Consider the following 18,337-nt stretch of genomic DNA (forward strand, 5'->3'; position numbering starts at 1 on the left):
GAAGAATTACCACATTATTTGCTCATTTAAATCTATTCCTGAGGCTGATAGTGAGCATGAGATACGAGAGAGGAGTAAAACACAGAAACTCATTTTATCACTCTATCAGCCCCAATATATTTGAGTGTAACCTCCATATGTACAGTAATGCAGTTGTTTCCCTTCTAGTGCACAAATAGCTGAGGTTATACAGTATCTTTTTTTCCTTTTTAGTGATCTCCCTCATACAGAATTTTTGATTCCACATGGATTCCATGGTTTTGGGTTTTTAAATATATAACACCTGCCTGCTGTTTCTTCTGTGCCACTTGCTTTGCTCCCATAGTGTCCATCTGGCTTGCTCTCTCGCTTCATAGTTTTTGTGTCTTAGAGAGAAGACTTCATCAGAAAGATCTTCTATCTAGAATTAGAAATAAAAAGTTTTGCTTTTATCAGAAACATTTTGAAATCTGATGTTAATTCATCATCAAGAGAACAAAAGAAAGAACTAAAATAAATGCAATCTAAATCAAGAGAACAAATGTTAGGAGATGAGCTTTAAATTCCTAAAAAGAGAGTTAAAGACTTAAAAAAATTATTTTTTAATATTGGATCACATTTGAACACTTAACCTAGATTACAAATAGGTTCACAGTGCTTTCATTTTACATACAATATTCTTAATGCTTTATTTATTCAAAGTTTGTATTGATTTCTCATTATGGAGTACACTGTTCTAAGAACATGTTAATATCAAAGAAAAGTAAAACTGATTGATTGAGATAAATGAGAATTTATTTAACGAATGACTTTTCTGGAGTTTTAAGACTTTGGTGATAGTGTTAAGAATTTGGGTTTCCTGGCCGGGATCTTATTGAACTAGGGAAGACTGCATTAAAGGAGTGAAGGGCATTACAATTTAAATTCTGGTAGTTGAAACACACAGTCAGTGGGCATAGAAACATTGTTACAGAAACAGAAGTGTTTTACATAATATACTACTTCTAGATCACTTTGGAATATTGTTCAATAGTATGATCTTGTCTTAATATTTTATCCAACAGATCCACAACCCCTTTCCTGCAATTTAAAAAATCTGAAAAAAAAAAAGCAAACAAGTTTTCATAACATTTGGTGATATAGCCTGATCTGGAATTATGTGAGGCTATTCTACTTCCTTATAACTACTTCCTTATAAATATGTCATTATAGAAACATTAATATTTGATTGTGAGAGCTGTCCCAGACTCATTAAGTATGTACTTCTTTATTTTTCTAAAATCCAAAATTTTCTAAATCCCAATCAATTTGTTCCCAAGATTTTGAATATGGTGGACTTGCATATTAAGACTAAATCTCTTCAGCCCTGCCCAGTTTGACTCAGTGGTTAGAGTGTTGGCCTGTGGTCTAGAGAGACCCGGGTTCGGTTGCCGCTAGGGGCGCGTACCTCGGTTGCAGTTTGTCCCCGGCCCTGGTTGGTTGTACAGGTGGCAGCCACTCGAAGTGCCCCTTTCACATCGATGTTTCTCTCTGTCTCTCTCCCTCCCACTCTATCTGAACAAAAAATGGAAACATGTCCTCAGGTGAGGGGAAAAAAAAAGACTAAATCTCCTCATGCAGGAAAATATGACTTAATATGGGGAATGAATGTAGAGATTCACATAAAGTCAATATTTTAACAATTCATATAAGCAAATGATATACTTTCTATTTGCTTTTTTTTTTTTTTTGCGTTTATGTTTAGATAGAGTGGGGAGGGAGAGACGGAGGAAGAAAGAGAGAAACATCGATGTGAGAGAGACACATCGAGTGGCTGCCTGCCACCCACATAATCCCGGCCAGGGACAAACTGCAACTGAAGTACATGCCCTTAGTGGGAACCGAACCCAGGACTCTCCAGTCTGCAGGGTGACGCTCTAACCGCTGAGCCAAACTGGCCTGGGCTCTATTTGCTTTATTTTATATCTGTTGTTTATAGTCAAATTTGCACAAAAACGTTTCTAATCAACATACCCTTAATGAAGAATTTGGTTTTCCTAAATAAAAATCAGTATGTTAAAGGGCTTGTATTTCCTCAAATATCAAATTAAGCAGACTTCATAATATATAAAGTACAATTATCCCATAAGTGAAAGGCAACTTACCTCTTCTTCACCTATATTATATTCATCCAAAGGCTGAAGAACAACCATCCTCCAGCTGTTGAAGATACAAACCAATTTCCAACAGCTGTTGTCAGTAATTAATAAACTGGCTCAGCAAAACAACAAAACACCCTGATCTATAGTATTTGCCATTTCTTTGTGTGAAGACTTTCATTTTGGCCTCTTTTGAGTTTAATTACTGGATTACAAAATTCCTCAATATTAAACAACCAGCTCAGCCATCTAGCTCCCTCCCACTATGTAAATTGAAAATCAATGTTGCTAAAGAACATTATAACCACAAATAATGTTATTTCTTATGGAGAATATATCAACATTCTCTGTAGTAATTCTCAAAACACTTCCTAGAGTATTAAAAGTTCTTAATACCTCAAAATAACTATTAATAAGAGGGTTAGGAATTAGCTGGAATAGAGAGCAGTAGGAATTACGGGAGTTGTCACTCAGTTAATGTCTGTTTCCAACCTCTTCTATCTAATTCCTGGTACCAGATTCATATTAAGAAACTGCTTTCATCGTTGCTAGGAAGCAGATCTGTGGATGGCATTCAAGGACCTCCACAATCTGGTTCTAACCTCTTTTCTAGCATTAACTCCCTTTATTGGCCTACACAAAACCTCGTCTCTGACAGCCTTGCACACGTGTCCAAATGCCTTTGTTGTGGTCTCCCTATGTGAATACACTTACCTTCCCCCTATTCATGATGACTTCCCAGACCTTCCCATTCATCTTTCTTATTGCTGACTTCGCAATAATACATCAAAATTTCATTTTTGTTGTCACTGGTGTTATTGCCTTATAGTGAGAATACCCCATGCAAGGTAGTTGCTTTCTTTGAACTCATTTTACAACCTTGTGTAAACCTCCATTTTAAAGAGCAATTATTAATTAAGTATAATTATTTACGTTCCTAAAATACCTTTTAGTGTCCTATACATAGCTAAATATTGAATGGGGGAAAAAAGACTTTTAAAAATTCTTAATAGAAACTGAGAAGTAAAGTTGTGATACTATATTCTTCAGCATAATTAATGTAAGCTTTCTTCACTGTCCCTCTGTGGTTATACAAGTGGGAGGAAGGGGGAGAGGAGCATCTTCCTTTCATTAATTAAAATTTTAATTTCAGTCTGAAAAATTTAAGTTTATTTAAGAAAAAGAAGGAAGAAAGTAAAAAGATGTAAGTATACATACCTCGGAGTAAGTATTTCCTTATATTGGAGTTTCTCTAACTTAGCTGGGGCCACTAATGACATAGGAATCACAATATTATCTATGTCGTAAGAACTCTCACTTCGCAGTCTCCGACGTGCAGTATTCTGCAGCAAAATAGGGTTACAGTAGTTTTGTAGCATTATTTAGTTTCCTGTGACTACACTCTTGAGTTATATAAAGATAACATGGCAGTATACCTATATATTAAGTTTTATAAATATATCATTAAAAATCTGACTATAACCCAGCTGGTATGGCTCAGTAGATTGAGCATCAGTCCCATGGACTGAAAGGTCCTGGTTCGATTCCTGGTCAGGGCATAGGCCCGGGTTTCGGGCTTGATCCCTAGTAGGGGGCGAGCAGGAGGCAGCCAATCATTGTATCTCTCTCACATCGATGTTTCTATCTCTCCCTTCCTCTCTCTAAAAAAATCAATAAAAAACATTAAAAAAAAATAATCTGACTATAAAGTGTTGAAAAAAGCAAGAAAGCATACCTGTCTTCTTGAAACCAGACAATCTTTTTGGGGCAGGGGCAGGTATGCAGCATACATTTGTGTATGCAGCATACATTTGTGTATGCACACACACAAACCTATTTTTATTTTTATGGCCATAAAAAGTATAAATGCCTTAAAATGCGAAACAACATAAAAGATTAAGATTATACCATAAGGCATGTTAAATGTCAAAGAAATGATCAGTTAACACACCTTTTCTTGGGAAAGACTGAAATATTTCTGTGAAACACTTTGTGAGTCATTCATTCAAGATCATTATTAAAGTCTCATCTTTTTAAAAAATTGACTTGAGAGAGAGTGGAAGGGAGAGGGAGAGAAAGAAACATCAATGAGAAAGAACATCGATTGGCTACTTCCTATATGCCCCCCACTCGGGATTTTGCCCACAACTTGGGCTTGTGCCCCGAGTGGGTCAAGACTCAACCACTGAGCCACACCAGCTGGGCAAGTCTCACCTTTTTTTAATTAAAGATATGGTTTATTCATTTTAGAGAGGGAGGGAAAGAGAGAGTAACATTGATTGGCTACTTCTTGCATGCCCTTCACTGATCATCGAGCCTGCAACCCAGGCATGTGCTCTGGCTGGGAATCGAACCTGTAACCGCTCAGTGTATGGGACAGTGCTTAATCAGATGAGCCACACAGTTGGAGTCCTAAACCCTTCCACCTTTTTTTTTTTATCCTCACCCGAAAATATTTTTCGATATTTTGTTCAGATAGAGTGGGAAGGAGAGAGAGAGAAACATCGACGTGAAAGGGACACATCGAGTGGTTGCCACCCACACAACCCAAGCAGGGCCGGGGACAAACTGCAACTGAGGTACGTGCCCTTAGCAGGAACCGAACCTGGGTCTCTCGGGACCACAAGCCGATGCTCTAATCGCTGAGCCAAAGCGGCCAGGGTACCCTTCCACCTTTTGACCTTGACTCTGACCAGATAAAAAGCAAAATAACACAAGGGCTGGATTCTTACTAGTAAGATTATATTTAGCTTCATGTTATATATAAAGGGATGCTTACAGTAAAGTTTGTTTTTGACAGGAATAAAAGCTATAACCAAGGATTAATGAACAATTGGCTCCCTACTAAAAAAGTTTAATCACATTTGCTTCCTAATAATTTAGATCTAAATATGTTAATATGTGTTAATAAATAAGGCTGTTAATTAACAAAATGTATATTTTCAAATCTGCCAGTTTTAAAATTCTATAAAGCAGTTTTAAAGTTCAATATACAAAAAACCTACTTGTGATGAGTTCTGAGGTCTTGATATAACATTGACATTAGTAGCAGCAGTAAAATTTCTGTGGGATCCTGGTTCTGTGTGTTGAAAAGCAAATTCTTCAAATCTAGTTCTTTCTCCTGCCATGGAAAAAAACCATTGAGAATGTCAAACATTAAGGTAACTTACAGGTACCAGAATTATTCTCCTAGTTAGGTGACATCTGATTCCTTTTCATGTTTATTGGTTTTCTTTTTATTATTTTTTAAACATACCAAAAACAAAAAATAAGAGAATGGAAAAATTTTTTGCCCACAATCATTTCCATTTTCTGCCACATCCTGCCACAATTGTTTTCATTTTCTGGGGTAATGACAGTTTTTATACATTGTTCTACTTTCTGGAAGATTTCCTTAGCTTGATCTGACCATTAATTTTTGAAATTTTTTCTACTATTAAAGTACTAATTTATAAAAGTTCTTTTACTCTGTTATTTTTTATAGCATCCTGTTTTTATTTTATGAATTTTTTCTTAGGATAGTTTATTTATTTATTTATTTATTTATTTTTGTATTTTCTGTGTCTCTTTCATGATCCATTTTCCATTTGTTTTGGTTCCCTATTTGTGAGTATATATATAATTTATTCACTTATATATGGCCCTTGTTTTACTTTAGTATGGATCTTAAAAAATAATAGTGTCCTGTGTAATGTAAAATCTGATACCCAGTCCATATTTACATTGTTCAATTTGTTTAAAAAATCCTTTATGTAGTTTCTTCAAATCAGGATCCACATATTGAAATTGGTTCTTGTTGCCTAGGTTTCTTATAATCTAGATTTCATTTTTCATGATACTTACCAAAGACTAGACCAGGTGTCCTGCATTTTACTGAGTTATCTAGTTCTTTGTAATAAAGCATTATACTTGTTCTTTTATCCCTGAGTTCCCATCAATCCAAGTGAAACATTTCACATCCTAGGTAATTTTATAATTCATAATGCATCTTATTAAGAGATCAAGTGTTCTGATGTTTCGGTATACATGTGTGAACATTCTCTGAAGGCTAGGTTACTTGGTTGTCTTAAGATTGGGGCACTAAAGAGCATAATGAAATCTCTGGTCATGGGTGGGAGTTTTATTTTGTGCTACACTAGTTGATCAGGTTGTGATTATCACGTAGTGACTTGGTCTGTTTTGGTGGGATTTCTAGAGATAGTGATAAATGTGTTAAATCATGTATAATCATAGTCCAGTACATCTTGGATATAATTTGTTTCTAATTTGGGCATATTGCCATTACATCTGGGGAATACTTTGCTAATGTATATACAGGATGAGGCAAAAGTAAGTTTTTATCATTAATTTGCAGTAACTGTGGGAACTATCTTGTCTCAAATTCCCACAAAAACCACACTTTGTATTACCTGAAGGATCCTAGTTTCAATGCTATTTCTATGGTCATTCATAAGTTCCTAGAGGGAACTGAACTAGGTGGTTGAGTTACCTTAAATGAACCTCGTCCAGTTTCTCAAAATTCTGAGGAAGCTTCAGTGAATTGACACCTCCATAGTAGGTAGCAGATGGTGATACATTTCTACTCTAGTCAGGGAACATAGGAAAGAAACCCTTAAGGGGGAGGGGTACACAGTCAGCAGTTCTGAAGTGATGCATGAAAGTGCTGTATAATGTTCACAGGACCATGGATGTTTTGTTCATTAATGGCCACTGGATCATGAACTCCTATGAAGCAGGGGTTCTTTGGAGATCAGAATTTATTTTCAGTTTTTAGTACTGTCCTCATTTTAACCTACCTAATGCTGTTTCACTTAAGTGTCTTTTCTTTCTTCCCTGTAACAGCTGTGCAGAAGATTCTGACCTTATTTGAGGCTTGCATGTAGGAGAATATCCATTTCTCCATTGACTCAGAGAAGTATTATGTACTAGAACAAATGGAAAGAAAGGAAATGTGCAGTTTTAGTTCCTTAACACAAACAGATAATGAACAGATGTTAGTGTTTCTACTTATAACATTGCAGAATATTAATATACCATTTAAAATTACATATACTACTTAGGTCCCAAGATGAACTGAAAATAATAAGATTCTTTAGCGACATCTTCAGGAATTGTCCAATTTCCTATATAGTTGGTCCATTATTTGAAGTGGATGAAAAGGAAAGTGATCTGTTTTCAAAGTCTTCTAAATTGCAAAATGTTATAGAGAAGATTGGTTCAGTCTGTAATCTTGGTTGAATATGACCTAAATCCTTAAGTTAGTCCCTGCTTACCCTTAAATTTGGAAATAATTCAGGACCAAGTAAGATTTTACAGAATCAAAACAGACTGGGACCTCTGGAGAACACAGTGCCTACTGTCATTCCCTTCACTTTCTTTAAAGCAATGAATTTTCTAAAACTTTAAGTCAATTAATATCTCTGTGCCTCAGTTGCCTTATCTGTCAAATAAGGATAATAGTCATTAGAAGGATATCTGACATAAGCATTGAATGAATGTTAATTTCTTCATGATTATTGTTTGAACGCCATATTCTAGTACTAGACTGATCAAATTGGCTGCTCTTTTTGAAGGATTTGGAACTGTGGAAAGGAATAGAAAAAGGAGTATATAGGCTAAGTGTCAAATTCTCACTTAAACTGAAAAAAAGCATGGCCTACAAACAGTAACTGGGATTCTTGACTTCACGATGGCAAAGCACTCTAAAAAGTATAGACATGCACACGTAAATCCATACTAGTAAACAAATGGGGGAGCTTGTTAGTATGTAGGACTTCTGAGGGATCTGTGAAAGACTAGTACCACATGGAATTAGACTGAAGAGCAAACTCAGTGCGAAAGTACATGGAAAATATTGCCACAAAAATATGATCAACAACAAAGGTGCTCTAGACCCGCAGGAAAGGGAAACTGGGAGCAGGACAATTATCTGGAGCAACTAACTAGCAGGATCCCAACACCTCAGCCAGGCTGACTGATGAGAGATTAACTGTCTTAATAGATAAAATCTGAGCCCTGAGCCGAGAAATGGATGGAGAGAGAAGGCAATGTCCATGTGCCCCATTTTGAAACGTCCTGCCCATCCCTAACTACCTCTGAAAAATAGTATAGGGTGCAAATTTCTACCCTTTCCATGAAAAGCATTGCATAAATAGTGGCAGAACAGTCTTACTAGTGAATAGCCACTTTAAGGATGAGAACACAAGACTCCAAAAGTCTGATACCAACACCAGAAAACAAAGAAAAGGTACAAACAACAAATGGAAGAAAAACCTCAAGAAATAGTTCACAGGGTACAGATTAAGAAATCTTCAAAATACTACCATTGCCAAGAGAAACAGCCAAAAGGCCTCTAGAGAGACCATGGGAATGGAAAATATAATTTTCAAATTTAAAAACAAAATCATCACTAACTGGGCTAAATAACAGAATGGATAAGCTGAAAATCAAAGTCTGGTTGGAAGAAGTCCACAACTCAAAGGAATATAGTGATGGGAAATAAAGACAAACCCAAGTGGGATAACAGGAGAGAGAGGGTGAATGAGGAGCTATATTTGAAGACAAGGTAGCCAAAACATCCACAGTCAACAATACTCATCCTAATATTGCAAGAACTTATTGGAGTGTCGAATCAAGTGGGGAAAAACCATAAATCATACATCACATCACAATGACGATACCCTAAAAGCTACCAGAGAAGGGATAAGATTACTTAAAAAAATAAGAATCAGATGGACAAAACAGAACTACATGTGGGAAAACAGTGACTTGAAAGAGCTTAGGGAAAGTGTTAGAATTCCTAGATGGCCTCCAAGATTTCCTTTTTTTTTTTCCTTAAGGGGGCAGGACAGATGTTTATTTTAGGAGAAAGCAGGTGCCAAAAGGAGCAGGACGAGGCAGTGTAAGGAGTGCGGGAGGCAGGGCTGGGGAGTAACTAGGAATGCAGCATCGTCTAGATTGGCAGACCACATGGACACGGCCACAGGGAACCACACAGCAAAGAACATCCACCCCGGGTAGAGCACACTTGCTTAATAACGACTGAAGGAATGAAGGGATTACAAAGTAAAAGTTCAACAACTTTGACTATTGGAGAGTTAAATTTCTAGACAATAAAAATAACAGTGGGAAATACCAGACCAACAAGTGTCTACCACCACAGGCCCAAGACCACCAAGTTGTGTGTGAGTGTGGCCGACAGCCACCTAGGCCACCGGGTATGTGGGCATGGGCACACTTTCCCAAGGGATGTCAGGATAACACCAATATCCCAGATGCTCAAGCTCACAAGGAAACATAGCACGATGCATGGGCACTAAAAACAGAACCAGGATGCCATGTGGGTAAGGCTGCCTCCAAGATTTCTTACCATCCAAAAAAGGAGTGCCAAGAAAGATGTTAAATAGAAGACAAGGTGGCAGGCATAATTCTAAACTCATTTCTAAAAAGGTGTACCTACAGTTGTGAAAGTTAGCTTTTAAAATGCATATGTGCCTGGCACGTGTAGGTTCCACTAGTGAGTGTCAACTCTTGTTTTAGGAGTATTTTAAAGCAAATTCCAGACAATTCACCTTTTTCTTCTAAAAGCAAATCAAACATTTTGAAGAAAATGTAATCTTCACCAAGGTAATGCTTTTTATTGAGTTTTACTCAGAAGTTTTCTTTACATTGACCTTTTTCCCCCCCTCAGTGTCTTGTTAAGGTTGCAGTGGACTCAAAACAGTAGGCAATATATGACAATTCAGAATCTAACTCCACACACCTTTGGGTTCTTGCTCTCCCAAATCCTCACCTAGATTCCATCCTAAAACAACTTGACCCAGTATCTCTCCTATCCCCTGCCTTCGCTTCCTTCTCATTTATTCATTCAATAACTTTATAGAGATCCAATTACATGCCGGGCAGTGTTATATACGCTGGGGCTACAATGGTGAGCAAAAGCCAGCGTAGTCCCTGCCCATGTTATAGTTCATGGGCATTCTCTCCAAAACTGCAACTAGAAGACAGTACTATTGAGAGAAGTTAATGCGAGTAAGAGAAATCTAGGAAAGGCTTCCCCAGATAAAGTGACAGATTTTAAAATATGAACAGAACTAGCTGATGGCAAGGGAAAGAAAGGTATATGTGAAGGCTAAGGGGAACAGGACAGATTTGCAGCAACAGCAGTGGTGTATAAAGTAAGGAAGCTGGTGAAAACAAACCATGGACAGGGAGCCAGCCTATTTAAGAATATTCCGTCAAATATTTGACAGGAATGGGGTTGGCAAGCAGGTGTGACATCATTAGGTCTGCATTTTGAAAAGATCAGTTGGTATAGAGACTGGAAGGAAATAAAAATTGGGCTTTTTTAGTGGTACAGATAAGGGTTATCGAGTTGGACTGTGAGAGTGGTAGAGATGAAGACAGAGTAGCAGATTTGAAACAAATTGGTAAGATCACGCTGAAATGGGTTTAGATATGAGAACACGGGGTGGGGGTGCTGAAGAAAGCTGGGCCCTAGGTTTCTGGTTGCTTTTGTGGTTATGCTATTTCTCTCGTGTCCACTCAAAAAGTAGTAAACTTAATTTGACATAATTTCAGACTCAAAACACTAGTACAAAGTTCTGTGTACCCTTTACTCAGATTCCCCAAATGTTAACATTTATCACATTTGCTTTATCCTTCTAAACTCCAGTGGAATTAAGGTGCCCCTCTAAATATGTCCATATGTATTTTCAAAAAACAAGCATTCTCTTACATAGTTACACTGAATCAAGAAGTCAATACTATTAGCTAATTACAGACCTTATTCAAATTTTACCAGTTATTCCTATGATATTCTTTATAGAAAACTCTGATCTACATTCGGTCGTAAGTTCTCTCAAGTTTTCTTGTATCTGAAACAGTTCCAAGTGTCTTATCTTTCATGACTTTGAATATTTTGGTGGGTACAAGCCCTTAAATTGGCTTTGATATTTTCTCACGAATAGCCACTAATCCTCTATTCACTGAGCCCACTACAATTTGACTTTTCCCTACTTCCTTGTTACCAGAAGTCAGCAATGCTGTCACAAATGCCAACTATTATGGACGGTCCAGGGTAAATCCAAGTTCTGGCAAACACATAAACGTCCCTCTGCTTACCTTCACACGATTTAGCCTACACAAATACCAGGCCATTTGTGTATACTTGAACACACCACACTGTTGCGAGGCTCCATGACAAGTCACGTGTTTGTTTCCATTTTAAGTTTGTTACTTATCATGGGCCAATAGCATTTGAATCAACAATAGCATTTGAATCTTCTTCCCCTAAATTCCAGTTAAACAGAGCTATACATCACCATCTTACTGGAGTCCCTGGCCCTTTCCTCGTCACCCTTGACCTTTCTTCCTCTGCCTTCCCCTAGGCAGAGTTATACACTCTGCCTTCTTTTTAGAATATTTTTATTATATGTGTGCCTGTCACATCTCAATAATGTGTCTGCTTCCCCTTATTACATTATACTTTCTTTGATTTCCTGATTCACTTTTGATTCAACAGTCTACCTGGCACAGAGTAAGTACTCAATAAATATTGAATTCTATTTTCACTTAATTCTCTAGAAATCACTAACAGTAAAATAAAAATTGACTACTTAAGACACTGACATAGGATAAAACCTAATTAATGCGTAATTATTTGGGTTGGGAGTGGTTGGGGAGGAGAGATTGGGATACAAAGACTACTTCACTGACTTGCCTAGTATAACATTCAACTCAAATGTCCTATTCTTAGCTCTTAATTTCCATCACTAACATTTCATTACATTATTGAGACATTATTAATTCTGTGCCTAACACTGCCCTATTTTTTTAAAGTTAGATAAACAATATTAAATATAATCACCTGATCACACTTACTACCAGCATATATTTTCATTTTTATATATTTCCCTTCAATCATTTGTATTTCAAATGCAATAATTTTTATTTGGGTATATTATAATTTTATTTTTTATCTGATAACTCTTAATTGTTATTTTTTAAAGTGGTTGCCTCATATTCCTCTGATTAGACAATATAATGTAATTATTCCCTAGATGTTAGAGCTCATTGTCATGATGTTATTTCCATGGACATTCCTACAATAATCATTTCATGTATATGTTTTTCCTATTTTTAAAAAGGTTTAGTTTCAGGATAAATTCTAAGGTGTAGAATTATATCATGGAAAAGAACCAGAATGTAACCTGTATTTTTCTGTTCTTTTTTTTTTTTTTTCCTGAGCACAGACAATTGTTCCTTGTCCCTAGTGTTTTTGTTTTTTTCTTTAACTTTACTTTTTTTAAAAAAATTTCAAAAAAAGCAAATGAATAAGATAATGAATTATCCTAATATTCAGCCTCAAAAATTATAAACTGGTAACCAATCTTGCTTCACCTCTCCCCACCATTTTTTGCTAAGAGTATTTTAAAGCAAATCTCAGACAAATCATGGACATATGTGTCAGCTTGAATCTCTAACAGGTAACGTGTGTGTATTTATGTAACTACATGCACTATTACATATAACAAAATGAACAATTCATTAATATCTAACATCTAGCCCATGTTCAAATTTCTCTATCTCAAAAACTGTGCTTGTGTTGAGTGTATGTGTATACAGCTGAGTTCAAATCAGGATCCCCAATAGGCCCACACGTTGCATTTGAATGATAGGTAACATTTTTACTTGGTTATAACTGTACATAGAAGTAAAACATGTTTCTCCTTTTATATCACTTAACATTCATAAATGTTTACAATTTTTTTTTAATCCTCAAGGATATTTTTACATTTATCCTCAAAGTGGAAGGGAGGGAGGGAGGAAGGGGGAGAGAAAGGAAGAGAGAGAAACAGAAACATTGATGTGAGAGAGACACATCAGTTAGTTGCCACCCACACAACCCCAAATGGGGCCAGGGATGAACCGCAACCAAGGTAGTACCCTTGGCCGGAATCCAACCTGGGACTTCCTGGTCCACAGGCCAATGTTCTAACCACTGAGCAAAACTGGCCAGGGCAAATGTTTACATTCTTATATGAAATGAATATATATATATATTTTATTTTATTACTTTATTGATTTTAGAGAGGAAGGGAGAGAGAGAGAGAAATATCGATGAGAGAGAATGTCAGTAGGCCGCCTCCTGCATGCCCCCCACTGGGGATCGGGCCCACAACCTGGGCATGTGCTCTGACTGGGAATCAAACGGTGACCTCCTGGTGCATGGGTCGACGCTCAACCACTGAACCACACCGGCCGGGCCTGAATATATTTTTGAAAGCTGTAGATTCCACTGTGTTAATTAACCATACAGTCGACCCTCGTTTATTGAGGTTAATCAGTTCCAGACTCTACCGCTATAAATGAATTCCTGTGAAGTAGAAGTGGCGAGGGACGACTGTATTCCTGTTGTGCTCTTTAAGTTGTTTCCAATTTTTATTAACACAAATATGCTAAATATATTTGTCACCTAAGGTGGTTTCATATTTTGTATTAGACTAGGTTCTTATAAATGGATTTATTGGATCAGAATACAGACTTGACAGTTTAGTAATTTGTTGTGAGCAAGTGTACAAATAGGCTGATTTTTTTCCCAATGGTCTTATTTAAAAAATACATATTTAAAGGCCTTGTAATGCAATTCACAAGACTTACCAAAAGTCTTGTATCAATTCTTAATAGTACCTCAAATATATGAGAGTCCTATTTTAACTACATTCTTACCAAAATTAGTGATTGTAATGTTTAAATTTATTATTGTAACAAAGTATGAAACATGAGCATTCACTGAATGCGCCTAGTTTTTCTAATTCATGAGACAGTTTTAAATAGTTAACTTTTTAATTTACGTGGAATGTATTTTAATGTTCATCTTAAACTGGTTTTAATATGCTATGCTATGTAAGGCAAAGATCTCATTTTATCTTTTCCAAAAATCATAATTTACTGCCACTAATTATGGAAGAAACGGAGTTGTTGAAAGCATGTGCTCTGAGCCAGACTGCTTGGATTTGAATCCTGGCTCCACCACTAGTCAGCTGTGATCTGGGGAAAATTAGTCAAGGAGAAAAATAATATTTAACTTTACAGGGTTGTGCAGATTAAAGCAAACAAATATAAACCCTTCAACCAGTACTGGCATACAAGGAATTCTTCCTAAGAACTGTTTATTGCTATTATTTATTGACTAGACCATCCTTTCCACACTGATAGAAATACCACCTTACCATATAATGAACCCATTGGTCTGTCTCTAGGACTTTAATTTCCTTGATCTGGCTTCTATCAGCACCACAATAATTTAATGATTTTAGCTTTATAATACATTTTGATATCTTCTATTTCCTTATTGATATTTTATAATTTTATTGGCTATTCAATATTTTGTCTCTTTGATAAACTTCAGAATAGCTCTTTCAAAAGAAGAATGCCTCTTTGATTCTGATTAGAACTACATTATACATTAATTTTGGGGAAAATGACATCTTATTTAAAACTGTCTTTTGACAGGAATGGATGTTTCTCTCCATAATAGGCACATACTCTTATGTTCCTCAATAAACTTTTGGTGTTTTCTTTTTTTTTTTTTTTTAATTTTTTTTTTTATCCTCACCCAAGGACATTTTTTCCATTTTTTGTACAGACAGAGTGGGAGGGAGAGAGAAGAAGAGAGAGAGAGGGAAACATCGATGTGAAAGGGACACATCGAGTGGCTGCCACCCGCACGACCAACCAGGGCTGGGGACAAACTGCAACCGAGGTACATGCCCTTAGCGGGAACCGAACCTGGGTCTCTCCGGACCGCAGGCAGACGCTCTAACCGCTGAGCCAAACCGGCCAGGGCTGGTGTTTTCTTATGTAGGTCCTTGTTAAGTTTAGTCCTAGATATGTTATATATTCATGTCAGTGTATGTATGTAACATTCCTTTACATATTCTAACTCATTATTACTGGTATTTATCAAAGCTACTAGGTTTTAGAAATTAATTCTAAAATCTAGTACCTCTCAGCACTTAAATTCTAACAGGCATTCAGTTGATTCTTGAGTTTTTGAATAGATGGTTATTTCCTCTGGAAATAATTTCTCTTAGAAGTAAAACGTTTTTTTTAATCCTCACCTGAGGATATTTTTACATTTCTCTTCAGACAGAATGGGAGGGAGGGAGAGAGTGAGAAACATCAATGTGAGAGAGACACATCAATTGGTTGCCACCTGCATGGCCCCAGAGGGGTCGGGGACAAACTGCCACTGAGGTACATGCCCTTGGCTGGAACTGAACCCACGATTCTTTGGTCAACAGGCTGATGCTCTAACTGCTGAGCCAAACTAGCCAGGGCAGAAGTAAAACATTTTATATGACTTTTTGATATTGATATTTTAGGTTTGCAGATAGTAAAAATATGTTATTTTTTTCCTTCTGATTGCGTCCAAGCATAAACAATGACCCCACCCCCATTCAGAGTACTCATAAATGTTTCATTATAATTTTTCAAGTTTTATTTTATAATTTTGGTTTTTTATTTAAAATTCTCGAACCAGCTAAAATTAATTCTGATACATGGTATGAAATGACTGTACAAACTTTCCTCAAATAGACTAATAATACTCTTTACTGAAAGGTTCTCCATTTTCTCACTAACATACAACTGTTCCCTTCTATAATAAAGTATAACCTGTTAGTCTGCTTCATGGATCTACTTTCCTAAATGTAAGCAAAAGAGAATCTAAGCTAACGATTACAGAGTTGTCATATTTCCGTATATGGTTGTGCTAGATTCTCTCAATACTTTTTCCAGCAATTCCTTTTATATTTCGCCATCTATTCTTCCCAATGGGTTTTAGTTATTTTGTTAAGTTAACCAAATTGTATTAGAACTTCAAGTTACAATGCATTAAGCATTTAAACCAACAGAGAACTGATATCCTTATTAATCTTACTATCCAGGAATGCTATTTTATCCATATTTATTTAAATTTCCTTTAATTATCAATAATCATAATTTTCTTTCAATAAGTATTGCACATTTCTTGTTAGGATTACTCCCACACATTTTCTATTTGTGTGTGTGTATCTGATTTGTGAAAAGTGAATATTAAAAATTAAGAATTTACATTTATTCCTTTGTTAAATTTTATTTCCTTCAAAAGCAACAATGATAAGTATATAAAAGATATAAAAGGTATATATATAAAGTACAAGATTTATAAATAACATACCAGGGGATGGAGATATGATACAGTCTCCTACAAATTTATTTTCTGCAAGATCTCCTTTAATTTCAGTCTTTTTAAACAATGTTTCAAAGTGAAAATGAAGAGGCACATCTGGAAAAATAAAGTAAAAACAATTTTCAGTGAACAGCACTCTATAGATTTAGTAAGATTGCTTTCTTTCTAAAAATAGCATATAACCTCAGGAAAATAAGCAACAGCTTGAAAAATCACAACTTCCAGAAGTGGTAGAATAATCTTTCAAAATAAATTGGTAGTATTTTGGAATTACTGATTATATATTCTTAACAAATGCTAACAATGAATAACTAAAACAGTACATACGATGAATAAAATTATAAATATTCACAAATGAAAACAAATGTACCCGGAAAATCTTATAACTACAGCCAAACCTGGATGACTCTTAATACCATTCGACTCCACCCCCACAACCTTTGCATTTGAATTATTGAGGTTTCCAAAAGATAAAAGTACATGGTTTTAATTACTTGAAGGAAAAACTATAATTCAGATGCAACCTTTCATGAAAATGTCAACTTTTACATTTTCTTAGTTTACCAGTACTATGAATCACAAAATGAATCTCTAACAAAGATTAAAACCTACTGACAAACAAGCTCTCTTTAAAGAGAGATGTTCAATTCATTGTTTATAGTCTATATTTTCACAACCAAAAGTGGGGTTAAATAGATGTGCTTCACATTTATCAAAGGGTTTTTCTTTCAATCAAGAACAAAAACAAAATAATCTTTAAAAGCATTTATTACGAGACACCTGGCCTTTTTCTGAAGAAACATTTTATAAAGCAGTTGATCTATGGAATATGATTATAAATAGAGGAATATTATAGGTCAGAGAAACCTCCGTGAAAAATTGCACATTAGAAAATGAACAATAACTTACTGAAAAACATTTCAACAACATAGCCTTTATCAGTAAAATGCTAAACATTTAACCCTCAAAAGTTCAAAACCTAGTCACTTCTCAAAGTAAATCAAAATGTTTTCCAGAGAATTAAAGAATCACTTCCAAAGATAGAACTTAGTAAGTCAGCAAGTGGTTTAATTCCTCTATGAAAACCGTGTAGTTATAATATCTGGAGTACTTGATAAATAAAATTTTATTAGATAATTTATAGGATTAGATTTCACCATAGAAAATATTCAGTTATTTAGAAAATTTAATAAGGAGGCTTACCTGATGGCAATGATAGAACAGAATGGAAAGAAGAATCTAGCTCTGATACATGTTCTTTTAATATTTGAGACTTTGAATTGTGTTCACAGCTACTCCAAGTTGAAGTTGACTGCAGGCAAGGCATTTGTGTAGTATTTAAGAATGCTGTTTCTTTTGAAGGCAAAGTCTGCAAGGAAAAATAATTTAAAGACTTCATTTTTTTCCCTTGAAAACAGAATCAGAACATAACAGTTATAGTACAATATCTGAATAACAGAGAAAGAATTCCTGGCTTAAGTCACTTTGAAGAAAGACATTTATTTATTTCTCCTTGTTATTGACTTTATTGGGAGAAAGACCTTTATTGTTTGTTTTTTTTTTTATCTTCACCCGAGGATATTTTTCCATTTTTTGTACAGATAGAGTGGGAGGGAGAGAGAGGAAGGGAGAGAGAGAAACATCGACGTGAAAGGGACACATCGAGTGGCTGCCACCCGCACGACCAACCAGGGCCGGGGACAAACTGCAACCGAAGTACGTGCCCTTAGCGGGAACCGAACCCGGGTCTCTCTGGACCGCAGGCCGACGCTCTAACCGCTGAGCCAAACCGGCCAGGGCGGGAGAAAGACCTTTAAAATGACATAGAGTGAGAGAAGTTATTTAAGGCCATGAATGTGATGAGATTTGACTAGTCCCTTTTCAGTTTTTCAAAATTAAGAGCAATGTTTATGAAAATGGGTCTTTCTCCCATCTTATAAAATCTCAGAAATGAGTTTGAGAAACTTTGGGTAAAAATTTAAAA

At 35.9% G+C, this 18,337-nt stretch overlaps 1 protein-coding gene across 2 annotated transcripts in view; it reads right to left on the minus strand.

Moving 5' to 3' along the window:
• The window catches only part of KANSL1L (KAT8 regulatory NSL complex subunit 1 like), a 99,745-nt gene that overhangs the window by 2,155 nt on the left and 79,253 nt on the right, over positions 1-18,337 (minus strand). The window contains exons 6-12 of one of the 2 annotated variants that reach the window (XM_036254359.1): positions 17,557-17,722; positions 16,342-16,449; positions 6,914-7,042; positions 5,123-5,238; positions 3,336-3,460; positions 2,124-2,178; positions 288-400 (exon numbers count right to left, since the gene is read on the minus strand). In XM_036254359.1, coding sequence (XP_036110252.1) covers positions 288-400; positions 2,124-2,178; positions 3,336-3,460; positions 5,123-5,238; positions 6,914-7,042; positions 16,342-16,449; positions 17,557-17,722 — 812 coding nt within the window. The remainder of the gene's footprint in view (positions 1-287; positions 401-2,123; positions 2,179-3,335; positions 3,461-5,122; positions 5,239-6,913; positions 7,043-16,341; positions 16,450-17,556; positions 17,723-18,337) is intronic. The other variant, XM_036254360.1, reaches the window with a different exon arrangement.

Source organism: Molossus molossus, unplaced genomic scaffold (assembly GCF_014108415.1).
Source record: "Molossus molossus isolate mMolMol1 unplaced genomic scaffold, mMolMol1.p scaffold_m16_p_11, whole genome shotgun sequence".
Taxonomy (NCBI): Eukaryota; Metazoa; Chordata; class Mammalia; order Chiroptera; family Molossidae; genus Molossus; species Molossus molossus.